The sequence below is a fragment of the Bactrocera neohumeralis genome, unplaced genomic scaffold (genome assembly GCF_024586455.1).
Source record: "Bactrocera neohumeralis isolate Rockhampton unplaced genomic scaffold, APGP_CSIRO_Bneo_wtdbg2-racon-allhic-juicebox.fasta_v2 ctg1159, whole genome shotgun sequence".
Taxonomy (NCBI): domain Eukaryota; kingdom Metazoa; phylum Arthropoda; class Insecta; order Diptera; family Tephritidae; genus Bactrocera; species Bactrocera neohumeralis.
The window spans coordinates 3,122-18,391 of NW_026089651.1; the positions used below are offsets into that span (position 1 = coordinate 3,122).

The window sequence follows — 15,270 nt, forward strand, 5'->3', positions numbered from 1 at the left end:
TTACCACATGAATTTCCTATGCACTTTTGTCGGGATTTCCCGCATTTCGTTTTATTGAAACTTCCCCTCAACAAACCCCAAATGACTGGCACGTTAACCTTGAATGGGGATTCCCCAAATTAAATTTGTTTGAATTGCGGTTGGCCTGTTAGGGATGGTAGTTCACGACTTTACCAACACTAAAAATGTGAAGTGATAAGAAGTGAACCATTTTTGACGGTAGAAAAGCCTATCAATACCGACCGGATCTATTCATAACATTTACGTGCAACCCGAAGTGGGTCGATGTGTCTGATTGTTTACTTGATGGTCAGGTGCCAAAAGATCGGCATGACATAACTGCCCGTGTATTCCAACAAAAATTGAAAAAATTAATGGATCTGATTGTCAAACTCCGTGTATTTGGAGAAGTGCGGTGCTTTATGTATACCATAGAGTGGCAAAAAAGAGGCTTACCTCAGGCACATATTTTGATTTGGTGCGTAAACAAAATAACCCATGATATGATTGATACCGTCATATCGGCCGAAATTCCAGATCAAACCATCGCCAGGATTATTCGAAGTTGTCACGAAAAATATGATTCACGGTCTCTGTGGTGATATTAATCGAAATCTACTTTGTATGATTGATGGTAAATGTTCGAAACGTTTTCCAAAGCAATTGATTGCTGAAACAATTACAGGAGATGATGGATATCAGTATCACAGTATCGTCGACGATCAACTGAAGACAACGGTAAATCAACTGTAATTAAAATTAAAAATCAAGATGTTGAAATCGATAACCAGTGGATAGTTCCGTACTCACCGATGCTGTCAAAAATGTTCAACGCTCACAACAATGTAGAATATTGCAATTCTGTAAAATCAATCAAATATATTTGCAAGTATGTGAATAAGGGCAGCAATATGGCTGTTTTTGGAGTGGCTCCTGAGAATAATCATGACGAAATTTTGCAGTACCAAAGGGGGCGCTATATTAGTACGAATGAAGCTGTATGGCGTATTTTATCGTTTCCAATTCATGACAGACATCCGGTTGTTGTACATTTGGCAGTTCATCTTGAAAACGACCAACGTGTTTACTACACTGCTGCAAAAGCCGAACAAAGAGTAGTAGAGCCACCAGTAACTACACTGACAGCTTATTTCCAGTTATTTGAAACTGATGAATTTTCCAGGACTTTGCTATATTCGGAAGTGTCTCACTATTTCACATGGAATGCATCAACAAAAAAATTTCAACATCGCAAACAAGGCACACCTGTTGATGGTTATCCAGGTATTTTTCGAACAGATGCTTTGGGACGCATTTTTACAGTTAGTCCAGCTAATGTTGAATGTTTTTACTTGCGAATTTTGTTGGTGAACGTACATGGACCTCAATCATTCCAACATTTACGAACTGTTACTGGTCAATTGTGCGCAACATACCGTGAAGCATGTCAACACTTGCATTTGCTGGAAGATGATACGCATTGGGATGCTACGCCTCGTGATGCATCAATTGTTTCTCCACCAATTCAAACTCGTATGTTATTTGTGATCATAATATCAACATGTTTTCCATCAAATCCACTGGAATTGTGGAATAAATACAAAGATTTCATGGCTGAAGACATTTTGATTCGACTTCGACATCGTTCCAATGATCCTGCATTGCTGCTGACATTGGAAATGTATAATGAAGCCTTGATAATGATCGAAGATTTCTGCCTTACGATTGCAAATAAGGCATTAGGGCAATTAGGATTGACTCCACCAAATCGTCCAATGCATGATTTATTTGAACGAGAATTGCAACGCGAACTGCAATTCGATCGTAATGAATTGCGTGCGTTCGTACAAACGTATACTCCACAATATGTAAATGGCAAGTGATCAAAATGGGTTTATCACGTTACCGAATAATTTTTCAATAATTGTATCATCAAAAGAAGAACTCATTGATCGCGTTTTTCCAAATATTGCTCAAAATTATAATAACCATGATTGGTTATGAGAACGTGCAATTTTAGCACCAAAAAATGTCAATGTCAATGAAATCAATTTCCACATCCAGGAAAAATTGTCAGGTAATTCGGAAACGTATAAATCCTTTGATACTGCTATGAATGATGACGCAGTCAATTATCCGGTTGAATTTTTAAATTCTTAGGAACCACCAGGCATGCCACCGCATAATTTGAATTTGAAAGTTGGTTCATCGATTATACTTCTTCGAAATCTTAATGCACCGAAACTTTGTAATGGGACAAGACTTTCAGTGAAGAAATTGATGCCAAATTTAATTCAAGCAACAATTCTCACTGGCAAAGCAAAAGGTGAAATTGTACTAATACCGCGCATCCCATTAATACCAACGGACATGCCATTCGAATTTAAACGTCTTCAATTTCCTGTTCGGCTATCTTTTGCTATGACCGTCAACAAAGCTCAAGGGCAAACGCTCCAGGTGTGTGGAGTTAATTTAGAGGAAGCTTGCTTTTCTCACGGTCAACTGTACGTTGCATTCGAGAGTTGGAGCCACGAAAAATTTGTTTATTTATGCACCACAAAATAAAACAAAAAATGTTGTGTATACAATTGTATTAAATTGAACATTGCTTTTCTTTTTCATTATTGTGTTAAGAAATCATCTTTTAAGCAATCAATTTTTTGCGTAGAGAAGCGCGCCGGGTAACGCTAGTATTTCTATAAATTAACAATATTAAACTAAATATTAAATGTTATTTTGAAAATGTACTTTATTACGATATATGGCAAACTATGTAGTATTCTATATCTAGTAAGCAATGAGCAATGTGGAGTCTGCACAGGCAGAGATGCCCCGTTATTACAATAAAAGTATTTTTGAGAGTTGGTAACACTGCAAGGTTGGCACCATCAAACATGTCAACACATTAATTATATTTATATATTTTGAAATTTGAAATTGAAATTTAAATACACGATGTTATGAGCAAAGTTGATATTATGTTGTCGATTCAACAGTCTTGTTTTAATGCGTTCTTCAATTCGAGTGGAACTGAGAGTACAAATACCGTCAAATGTTTGAGAGCAAGTAAGTGGTCAACTTTTATATGGGAAAATGGAATTGTCGTTTTACTCTATCTTACTTATGCTTTGAGCTCTAGAAAAATTTATTTTATCATTTGCGAAATGCCGTCGGGTAGGTAGCTGATGTAGGGCACGTTTTGAGCTCTTGAACTCCTTAAATCTTTTGTGTGGAACATAAAAAAGGATAAATATCCTTTTGTTTACAAATGTATTTTTGGAAAAAATAAGATAATAACAAATGATAAAGATCCTTTTTTTACAAATGTATTTCTGGGAAAAATAAGAATTTATATTTATGGACTACTATATAATAATTGTGGCATAACTTTTATATACCAATTAAAATATAAAATTTAAAATGAGAAATGATATTTTGATTTACATATGCTTGTATAAGTTTATTAAGTTTAAGACTTCCCAACCCAATTTGCATAATATTTCTATAAATTAACAATATTATACTAAATATTAAATGTTATTTTGAAAATGTACTTTATTTTTATAATATAACGCAACCGCCTTAACTCGCTCTTCTAATTTTCATATTACCAAAATTAAAATGCCGTCGGCATATGTGGAAATGGGATATGTTGCCTCTTCGAAATTTTCATATAAATGAAAACTGCGCTGTTAAACTGCTGAAGAGACAGCTTCTAGCTTACGATATATGGTAAAACTAAGTATGTAGTATTCTATATCTAGTAAGCAATGAGCAATGTGGAGTCTGCACAGGCAGAGATGCCCCGTTATTACAATAAAAGTATTTTTGAGAGTTGGTAACACTGTAAGGTTGGCACCATCAAACATGTCAACACATTAATTATATTTATATTTTGAAATGAAAATAATAAATTTAAAATGAGAAATGATATTTTGATTTATGCTTGTATAAGTTTATTAAGTTTAAGACTTCCCAACCCAATTTCCATAATATTTCTATAAATTAACAATATTAAACTAAATATTAAATGTTATTTTGAAAATGTACTTTATTTTTATAATATAACACAACCGTCTTAACTCGCTCTTCTAATTTTCATATTACCGAAATTCAAATGCCGTCGGCATATGTGGAAATGGAATATGTTGCCTCTTCGAAATTTTCATATAAATGAAAACTGCGCTGTTAAACTGCTGAAGAGAAAGCTCCTAGCTTACGATATATGGCAAACTATGTAGTATTCTATATCTAGTAAGCAATGAGCAATGTGGACAACTATTAATTAATCGGGAGGTTTGAGTTTTAAGTTGTGTAGGATATATCTCCCTCTTTAAATGAGCTACCGTTTCGTCTATGCCTCTATGGTTGCTGTTTATATGATAATTTTGCATTTCTATAAATAATTCTTCAATATTTTCAAGGTCTTTCAGTATTGTAATAGCTCTTACAATTTTGTAAAGATTTGTTGGTAAGAAAAATTCTTTTAATACATCTGGAATTATATTAAAAATTTCATCTGCAGCAAAAATAGCGTATACTTTATTTGGTTTTAATATTGTTTTCAATATTTCTGTTATTTTTTATTATCAAATGAACTATCCGTGACCACTCTCCTGATTTTATTTTTGAAATGAGTTGATGTTATTATTTGAGAATCTGTATGGATTCTAAAAATAATTTTCATATTGTATTCATTAATTGGCTTATTTACGGTCAAAATTGTGTTTGTCTTTTCATTACAATTATTTGTTATAGAAATGTTGGTGTGTACTTCCGCTGAAATGCGACTAAGTGAATCTGCTACTACATTTTCAGAACCTTTTTTATATGAGATTTCATAATCATATTCTAAAAGTTGCAGTTTCCACCGAACCAATTTAGAATTAGGTTCTTTAAAATTAATTAACCACATGAGTGATCGGTATTAATTTAAAATTTTTGGCCATGTAGATAAGGACGGCCCATATAATGGCTAACATTTCTTTTTCAATGGTTGAATACTTTAATTCAGTATCTGTAACTGTGGGACTAGCAAATGATACTGGTTTTTCATTATTAGGTGTGCCTTGGGAAAGGACTGCTCCTAGTGCCACTTTACTTGCGTCTGTCGTAAGAGCGAAGGGTTTTGAAAAATCCGGATATTCTAACAATGGATCATTACATAATAGGTTTTTACAATCTTCAAATGCGGATTTAATTTTTGCCAATTTGGACTGCATCTTTACCTTTTAATTGTTGAGTTAGGGGTTTTGTAATCGTAGCGAAATCTTTAATGAATTTTCTATAGTATCCAAGAAAACGTAAAAATGATTCTATTTGTTTTCTGGTCTTTGGAAGGGTAAATGATTTTATAGCACTAGTCTTTTTTGGATTTGGTTTGATTCCTCTGTGTTTGATTCCTCTGTCCTTTCTCAAAAATTCAGATTTTGTGGGTTGCAGTTTAAGGTTAGCATTATTTAATTTTTTAAAGATTGCTTTTAAATCTTTAATATGTTCCCGAAGAGATGCCGAGATTATTATTATAGCGTCTAGATATATAAGACAACATTTGCCATTCAGGTCGGCCAAAACATTATCCATAACCCTTTGGAAAGTCGCTGGGGCATTTGTAAGTCCAAATGGCATTCTTACAAACTCAAAGTGTCCTCCTTCTGTGGAAAATGCCGTCTTGTTTATATCTTTCGGATGCATCTCGATTTGGTGATAACCGCTAGCTAAATCTAATGCTGTGAATTATTTAGCCCTGCCAATTCTATCTAACACATCGTTGTTGTTAGGCATAGGATATTTGTCTTTAATGGTTTTCTCATTTAGTTTGCGATAATCTACCACTAACCGTTTTTTTTTATTTGAAGCGTCCATTCTTTTTGATACTAGGAACGTTGGAGCACTCCATGGAGAATAACTATGTCTAATTATATTTTGTTCCAGCAGGTTATCGATTTGTTTCCTAATTTCTTGTCTTTCCTTTTGGCTATAACGAAATGGTTTAGTGTGAATGGGAATTTCGTCTGTGGTTCTAATCCTGTGCTTGATTAAGTTAGTGAAAGGTAAGGTATTTCCATCTTTGAAAAAAAGCATCGGAAATTCTAAGCAGAGTTTTTTGAGTTGAGTAATTTCCTCATTATTAAGGTGCTGAGTTCCTATATATGTTTTAAAATCCTGACTATCGAATGTCGTTTCGTTATTTTCTTTTTCCATTAAGTTGACTTCAAAATAATCTTGTTCTCTGCACTTTTGTACTTCTAAATATGTATCTAAGCAGAATTGTTTGTCTTGGCTTGAAAAATTATGAACTTTCATATAACAAAGATTATTTTCGGCAGTATAAATTCCACCTGATATTACAATGTCTTCGGAAATAGTTGTGGTTTGAAACAAGAAAATTCCGTCTGTGACGTTTACTGGTAGCTGAATAATCTTCTTTGATTCCTCTTCAATTGCATATATGGCGAATTTGATTTCTCTTCTAGCTCTATATTTATTTTCGAAGTTTTTGTTTCAAGTATCTTTAATGGAATGTTTACAATAGCTTTTATTTCTTGCAATATATCTATTCCGATAAGCCCATCAAAATATGGATGAAAATCAAATAAAAGAAATGAGTATTGTGACAAATCAGAGAATTCACTGAACAATGGAATCATAGTCCTGTTATGTAATTGGAACTGATTTAGTACTGTCTTGATGGCTATTGGTGTATGTAATTTAATTTGATTTTCTTTTTGAATATAATTAGGGTTAATAAAGGAACAAGTAACACCGGTATCTATAAGAAACTTGAGTGCTTTATCGAAAACCTTATTTACCATAATATATGGTAGTTTGGACTTGTTGTCTTTATTTATTAAGTATCCTGTCTGTTGTCTGAGGCTTTTTGTGGAAAATTTGCCGCCTCATTAAAATTGTGCATTTGTGCTTGTTGATCAACATTACTTATTGGATTTCTAGACTGATAGTTGGTGGTTTGTCTATTGAATTGTTTCTGTTGATTGTTATTGTTATAGTTATTATCTTTTAACATAATTGCTAACATGTTATTTCTTTTGTAATTTTTATCAATATTGTCATAATCGTTACGATAACGCTTATAGCAACGTCTTTCATCATTTCCTCTATTATCGCTTCTATCGTTACCACTACGTTTATGACGCCTTTCATTATTTCCCCTAGTTTGCTATAATCTATACTTCTAATTAATATTGTCGGGCACCATATTCCTGTTTTTGCTCCGGTCTTTTCGTATTCTTTTGAGCGAAAAAAGTTTATTTTTCTTTTAACGCCCATTCGAAGGCCTCTCGAAGGTTGGTTGGTTTCATGGATCTTATTGTAGCTCCTAATGGGCCCCTAATTCCTGTTAAAAATGAGTTGAGACATATGTCTGCAAACAATTTTTTTTGTCTTCACCACGATCTGCTCCGATTCTGTAGTTTCCGCTATTCTAAATAACGCTAATTTAATCTCACCGACTTTGTCATATAATGTACGTAAAGAACAACCCTCCTGCACAGAATTGTGAAGCTCGAACATAAGAGTGGGTTCATCTCTCTTGTCCGCGCAATGTAGGATGAGAGCGGCCTTAATTTCTTCCCAATTAAGACTGGCTCCAGATTCTACGTATGATGCCTTCGCTAGCCTTTCCTTCGATTTTATTTCGAATCGATCTTAAGAGTAGCTGACCATATGGCGTTCTACTAGTGTCCCTAATCAGTGCTAGAATTTCCTCCACATTCGTTATAAATACGTTTAAAGTTTTGAGATTACCATCATATGTAGGCAAAAAACGAATTGCGTCAGGTACCTTCAAAGTTGATAGGACATCAAGTGGATTAACATTTCGCTCTCCTTGATTCGAAGGGACGTATTCTGATGAATAAATCGCAGATGACTGATCGTCTTGTCTTGTTGCGATGACCTCTGTATTCTTGGATATGCCGGTGTTGTTTCCGGGTCGACTCCTGTTGTTTTTTGCCCCTCTCATGGTAGCTTTTGTCTGTTAATTAGGACTTACTATTAGCAATGAATATGTATTTTATATTTAAAATTTACGTGTAACAAAGCTAATATATTTGTATATACTAATATGGGTTCGAACTTGTTTCAACTACATGCTAAAAAATTCTGAGCACATATAGTTGCCCCCAGTCTATGAGTCGCACTGAAACTAACTGCAACCGTCTCAAACATATTCTACGACACGTTCGCTCGGCCTGAGCGCACATTGCTGCTTTGCGCTGCTGCCCCGCACGTCGCTACACATCGCTTTTTGTTGTATACATATGTATAAATGTACATAGACAAAAATTTTGACGCTTCAATTGCTTCAACAAGAAAACGATATTTACATAAGCAAAAATTTTACTTTGCCCCACTGATATACATATACATATGTGTTTCACGCACCGCTCCAACATATTATTAGAAAAACACAGAGCAACGGAATCCATGCAAGCAAACTATTTACTTTGCTTCACTGATATATGTAAGTATGTATATGCTTCAATCGCTTTTTGTTGTATACATACAAATGTACATAGGCAAAAATTTTGACGCCTGTTCGCACTGTACCGAATGATCCCGTTATCCCTGTGTGCTTCACGCATTGCTTCAACAAGAAAACGGAATTTACATAAGCAAGAATTTTACTTTGCTTCACTGATATACATATAGTATATGTGTTTCACGCACCGTTCTAACATAGTATTATTAGAAAACACAAAACCACGGAATCCACACACTCAAATTATTTATGTGCATTGCTTCACTGACACACTTGTATGCATATATATGTACATATATATATTTTATCTCCTTTTTTTTGTACTGTTTGATTGAACTTCACACCACTATTCTATGTGTTTTTAATTTAATTTGAAATACTTACATACGTTCAGTTTATAATGTAGTGTCCGGCCCGGGATGGAATAATAGGTACAATTACCGACTGCGCCAGTTACCAGTTTTGTGTAGGTACCTCTTCCTTTATTCAATTAAAAATCAGTTTTGTGTAAGTACCTTTTCCTTTATTGAAACAATATCCAGAAATGCTGTGCCGTTGCTTCTGTTTGCTTCCGTTTCGGATCAAAGTTCACGCACGAATAATATTAAAAAAATAGCCGCTTCGCGATTCTCTTAAAAAAAATAACTGCTTCGCGATGCTCTGTAAAAAATACCCGCTTAGCGATTCTCTTTAAAAAAAAAAAAAACAAATGCTTAGTGATTCTCTCTTCTCTTCTCCTTAACTCTCAGCATCTGTACAAATATTGTAGAGAAGGTAACTCGTGCACTTAAGGAATCGTAGTTAGGATAATTTGGCCAATGTCCGAACATTCGTGATGGGTTCATCTTTCGTGAGTTGATAAAGGGAAGATGGAGTTGATATCAAACCACCGGAAGTATCATCCGGAATTGTACCATTTCCAATTTTTAGCGAAGACGATGTAAAATGTCTTCGGCAATGTCTTTTTTGTTCGTATCCCATAATTGACGCGGATTTGAAGGCTGATATGTCGAAATGTTTATCGCGAAAAGTATGCTAACTTCATTTTCATTCCAGTGATTAACATGTTCCAGCAACTGTAATTTCTGGCTTACTTCTCCAGAACTTGCACACACCGTACCATTCACAGTATGCAATGACCAAATTAAGTTTAACCGCGTACATTAATCAATAGCAAGCGATGGTAGAAACAATCGTCGTTTTTTCGGATGGATTGTGTAAATTCGTCCTAATACATTAGTTTATAACGCACCTGGATGTCCATCTACTGGTTGGCATTGCTTTCTACGCAACTATTTCTTCGACGATGCATTCCATGTATTTCCATGTATGTCAAGGTATTCCCGAATAGAGCAATGTTCTCGCAAAGGGATCACTGACGAAAGTTGAGAAAAAACTCCTAAAAGTTAATTTTGTTGCTGGCGGTGTTTCCACTAGCTGGACTGTATTCTCTGGGTTGAAAAACACTATTTGGCCATACTCCAAGTTAGCTGCGGGACGCATAACGGTAGGAAAACGTTCACGAATTGCAAAAGTAAATATCCTACAAAGCGCTTTATTGCAGTTCACGTATCGACCGTATCGTTCAAGACCAATAACCGCCATGATGCTTCCTTTGGTGGCGTACTTACAAACGTATTTCATCGATTACACCAAACTGCAATACTCATTATTGATATGAGTTTTGAATGTGAATTAGGCAATAATGGTGAATATGGTACAATCCATGTTTTGTCAACTTCGATATTCACTCTTCTAAATTGAATGCTGAATGTTCTGCCATTGTCGTCTGGTGAGCGACGCGGATAGAGTGAATATCTATCATTTCTAGTTTGTGTTTCGAAAGAAAAGCACGTGGATAGTGTTTCGTGCAGAACTACAAACCGAAGTGGGATTGTGGTGACCGCAAGGCCCATGAACCATATTGGTTTTCATCACTTTGTATAATACTGGATCTTTCTCTGCATCGGGAATTTCAGCAGAAATGATTTCATAAATTTGATCTGGTGTAACCACCATCCACCAGCCAAAGAAGAATGTGTGCCTTCGGCAAACCTCCTTTCGGCGCTCAACAGAGTACATCTAGCATCTAACAGCACCACATTACGTTGCTTCAAGATAAAGTACATGAAATATAATAACTGTTGTTTGAAAAGTCGTGCTGTGATATAGTGATGATCGCTTGGTGATTGACCGCGATCTATAATTCCGGACGTATGTATGTATGTGATCGAAATAGGGAGTACTTCTTGCCTTGCCTTGCCTTCGGCTGCCATACGTTGAAGGCAAAAGGAACGCCGACCGATATTAGGGCGACCTCTTCGCAATTGATCACTTTGTGTGAAACACACGTAAAGTTTTCACTGAATAATTTTCAATAATTTTTCTTTTGAATAGCCGGAATACATAAGCAAGCGACAGAAATTGAACGATTTAAATAATTTACAAATCAAAATATTGAAAAAAAAACACACAAAAATTTAAAAAAATTTTATAGAAAAAAGTTACTTTTTGGAATTGTCCGATTTTCCGACTTTTCCTCATGAAAAGTATAAGGTATTTTTATTTCTAAACCTTCCCCAATCTACAACGAACAACCTCTGAAAATTTCATCAATATTGGTTTAGCCGTTCTCTTAGCGTTACCTACAAACAAACATTCATTCGTTTATATGAAAAAACGAAAAGGGCAGTTTTTGGGGGGTTTCCGGCAATTATTCGAATGTTTCTTGCCTTAGTAACCATCCTTGAACCTCAACGAACATTTCAAAAAAAGAATTGGCAAAATTGGTCCAGGCGTTGTTGAATTACGCGCTTAGCAACACATTTTGCGAATCATTTTTATATATACATACACCCCTATTCTGTGCTTTTGACAAATTAATAAAATATTGACAATTAACTCAAATATTTAACAAGCGAGAAATATTTTGGTATTCTGTGGCAATCTTGATAAAAGTAAAAGCTTCAATTCGTAAAGCTTTCCCCACACGTATGGTGAAAAAGTAATGTAAATAGAAAACAGCTGATTTCTATTCAAATTATTCATTAAAATGGACAATTCTGCAACGTAAGTTTCCAAATTTTAATTATTAACAAAATTTATAATTTAACTTTTATTTTATAGTAAACCCAAGCACGATAGAGCTACGCTCGAGCAGCTGGAGGCATATGTGTTGTTTTGCCAAGCACGCCCAGAAATTAGTACGGGGAAAAATTGCCCAAAGACGCCTCAACGGATGAAGGAGTTGTGGCAACAGCTGGCAGAGCAACTTAATTCGTGCAGAGGACCAATACGAAGTGCTGCAAAATGGAAAGAGGTAACATTTTATTTTATTTTTCGTTTATTTATTATATTGTGTTAATTTATAGACGTTAGGCGTTTGGAAAAGCCAACTGCGCACTCGAGCAAGGCGGTTGAAAATGACTCAAAGGCTCACAGGTGGAGGTCCAAGTTCCAAGCCCATGACGGACTTCGAAGAAATGGCTTTGTCGACATTTGGCTCGGCCGCTGTAGATGGGATGCAAAATGTGCAAAGCCTAGGTTTAACGCCAATTTGGCAAACAGATGAATGCGCAATTTCATCACCCACGGGTAGTCCTCACCAATTATGCAGTCAGGTAGATGCAAGCCCAAATCCCGAACACCATACAGCAAGTCCATCGTCACCATCTACGTATCCTAGCTTGGAAAACCAGGTAAGTTTTCATTATGATATAATTACAAAATACATATACATATGTATAAATTTTTTTGCAATTTCTGATTACGTTTTTTTCTTTTAAGGATGCTTCAACTTCGGTGCTATCACGAAGTGCACGAAACAAGCTTATCAGCACTTTGATAGCTGATATTCCAAAAAGGAATGCTGCTGACGAAGAGAGGCGACGGGAGCATTGGGAAATGATGCAGGCCATTCAAGGCCTAACTAGTTCTATAACAGAACTTATAAAATCGTTTACTAGTAATAAAAAATAATATCTAAAGTTTAATTAAAATTGAAATAACGTATGTGTAATATTTTTATTTAATTAATATTTATTGAATTAATTAAGTTTGGTTTTTTGTTTTATAATAGAATAAAAAAAATGGAATGGAAATTGCAATTTGTTTTCTTTTAACAAAAAGGATAAATAAATAAACAAATAATGGAAGTAAGTAGTGTATTTCGAAAGTCGAATTGTGAGAACATTTATATACTTCTGTACATAAGTATATGGATTGGCTTCTGTATATATGTATATAACTAAAGAGTTGATATATATCTTGATCTTGTTCTTTCACCTTCGCGCATGTACTGTGAAGAGTTATAATCATTAATTGGAGAATCAAAGTCTTCTGCAACCCCGTCATCTATTTCGTTGAACGTAATGCCTGCTTTCGTCATTATATTATGCAATATAACGCAAGTACTAACAAACAAAGCGGAAGTTTCGTGTGAATAATGTAGAACTCGGTGCTTCAACAAACATCTGAAGCGAGATTTTAAAACACCAAATGCTCTCTCTATGCAGTTTCTTGCAGAACCATGTAATTTGTTGTATTTTTGCTCTTTATGGGTATTAGGTGTTCCCACTGGTGTTAAAAGCCACGGTTCTAGAGGATAACCTTGATCGCCAAGAAGCAAAGATTCCCTCCGTTGTTGCTCAGACGTATTAGTATGCTGACGAATGAGCTGTTCTCGTAGGTCAGAAGTTGCCCAAATTCCAGAGTCATGTGTTGCACCCGGAAATTTAGCATTTACAAATGTAAAACATAATCGGTAATCGCAAACCTAAAAAACGATACATTCAAAAATTGCATTGGCATATATGTATGTATGTATATGCATGCAAAAACAAAACTTACTGCTTCAACATTGATACTGTAGAATCCTTTTCTATTTAAATATAAATTAAGAGGACGTTCGACATTATTTGATGGTGGAGCAATGATAGCAATATGCGTGCAGTCAATTGCTCCTATGGTGCTTTTTATTCCAAATTTTCTAAAAAATCTGGAATATATGTATTTCAAATAAATTAGCATATTATCATTTGTATTACAATAATACTTTCCCCGTTTTTATAAAAGTTTCTTCCTCTATTGAACTGGGAAACTTTATTTCTCCTCCCTTCACCTTCACAATAAGTTTTGCTACAGCTCGCAGACTTCTCGAAAGGGATGACTGACTCATGGGCAAGTTGACGTTGTTACCTACACATTTCTGATATGAGCCGTGTCCAAAGAAGTTCAAAGCTGCTAGAACCCTTACAGTTAAAGGTAGTGACGTTTTCTGATTATCATGTGGGGCCAGTTCATCAATTAGGCGGCGGCAAATTTCACGAGTTAATCTTAAATTTTGCACAAAGATATTCTCGCTCAAAGAAAATGGATTGCTATCGTCGCGTAAACTTTTTAAATGCCGCGAGCGATTCCTATTCTCACAATTTTCATCTTCGTTTAACAATAATAACAAAAGTAAAATATCTTCCATTTTCACAACAATATGCACATTTAATATTTAATTCATAACGAGCACTGCTGTCAAGAGCATTTGACATCTTAACAACTTATAAAGAAAAGAGCTTTTTATTTCAGACACAGAATACAGAATGCTTGATAAATGTAAAACTTTGACAAATTAGAAATATGTATGTTGAATTTGTCAAGTGCACAGAATAGGGGTGATAAAATATACATATGTGCATACACTCGCCAGAAAAATTATCCGTACACCTCGATATGAAAACAATAAACTGAGTAATTTGTGATCAAAATAATTTAATAATTAACTAATTATGTATAAAAAATAATATACAAAAGTTTTATTTAGTATTTTCACTACACTTTCCATAAATTTTTTTTGACCTACACTTTAAACAAATTTTTTCAAAACAGAAACAAAAAAATCTCACATAATGAAACAGAAAAAGTATTCGTACAATTTGAAATTAAGTACATATAGTTAAATTATTTTGTAAAAATTCAATATCCTAGTAACTGGTGGGATAGCCCTTACGTTTTAGGACCTTGGCAAGTCGTTGTGGCATTGAATGAACCAGTTTGGATGTGTCATGATTTGGCCTATTCGTCCATGATCACATTTTTAAGCACTTCTTTGGATTTTATGGTGTGTTGGCGGATTCTGCGGTCCAGTAAATCCCACAAATGCTGGATGGGATTAAGGTCTGGAGATTGAGGTGGCGAGCGCAATTGGGTTTTTATGTTATAGAGCAACCAAAGCTTTACATTGTGTGCCGTATGCTTTGAATCATTATCCTGTTGAAACCAAAAATCATCACCAAGCACCAACTGCTGAGCACTATCCTTCAAATTACTTTTCAAAATGCTTAAATAGCCCAATTGATTGAACTTTCTTCCTTTGATGCCAAAAGTACAAAACTTGCTTTCGTCGCTGAATAAGACACGTTCCTAAAACTCTCGAGGCTTGTTAATGTGTTTGTTGGCAAAACCCAAACGTTTCTTTCCGTTTACTTCGGAAATAAAGGGCTTCCTACATGCTACACGTACGTGATACTCATCTATCTTCAAAAATTTTCGTATACTATTTGCATGGAGATCCTTGTCAAACAAGTTTTTAATATTTTCACAAATTTGCGAGGCAGTAAGGCGAGGATTTGCTCTGACTGACTATAATATTGTTCGTTTTTCTCGAACAGTCAATATACTTGGACGACCAGAACGTGGTTGTGACACAATCGAGTTAGTTTTTTTGAATGCTTGCACGACATACTGCACAGAAGAATGAGGTCTTCCTATTATTT

The 15,270-nt window shown here is 34.9% G+C and overlaps 1 protein-coding gene and 1 long non-coding RNA gene across 2 annotated transcripts; one reads left to right on the forward strand and one right to left on the reverse strand.

The window, feature by feature from the left end:
• Positions 1-696: 696 nt before the first annotated feature.
• LOC126766430 (uncharacterized) lies at positions 697-1,143 on the reverse strand. The gene is made up of 2 exons (XR_007668868.1): positions 811-1,143; positions 697-747 (listed from the first exon to the last, which is right to left on the reverse strand). It is a non-coding gene; the product is annotated as an uncharacterized LOC126766430 (long non-coding RNA).
• A 10,412-nt stretch (positions 1,144-11,555) lies between these two features.
• On the forward strand, positions 11,556-12,603 carry LOC126766428 (uncharacterized). Its single transcript, XM_050484213.1, has 4 exons — positions 11,556-11,572; positions 11,630-11,822; positions 11,875-12,201; positions 12,290-12,603. The coding sequence occupies exons 1-4, from the start codon at positions 11,556-11,558 to the stop codon at positions 12,479-12,481; spliced, it is 729 nt and encodes a 242-aa protein (XP_050340170.1). The 3' UTR covers positions 12,482-12,603.
• The last annotated feature ends 2,667 nt before the right edge of the window (positions 12,604-15,270 follow it).

Bases quoted from the DNA above. Each gene is read 5' to 3' on its own strand.
- LOC126766428 (XM_050484213.1), top strand. The intron at 11,823-11,874 runs GTAACATTTTAT...GTTAATTTATAG, and splicing joins GTGCTGCAAAATGGAAAGAG to ACGTTAGGCGTTTGGAAAAG. The intron at 12,202-12,289 runs GTAAGTTTTCAT...TTTTCTTTTAAG, and splicing joins ATCCTAGCTTGGAAAACCAG to GATGCTTCAACTTCGGTGCT.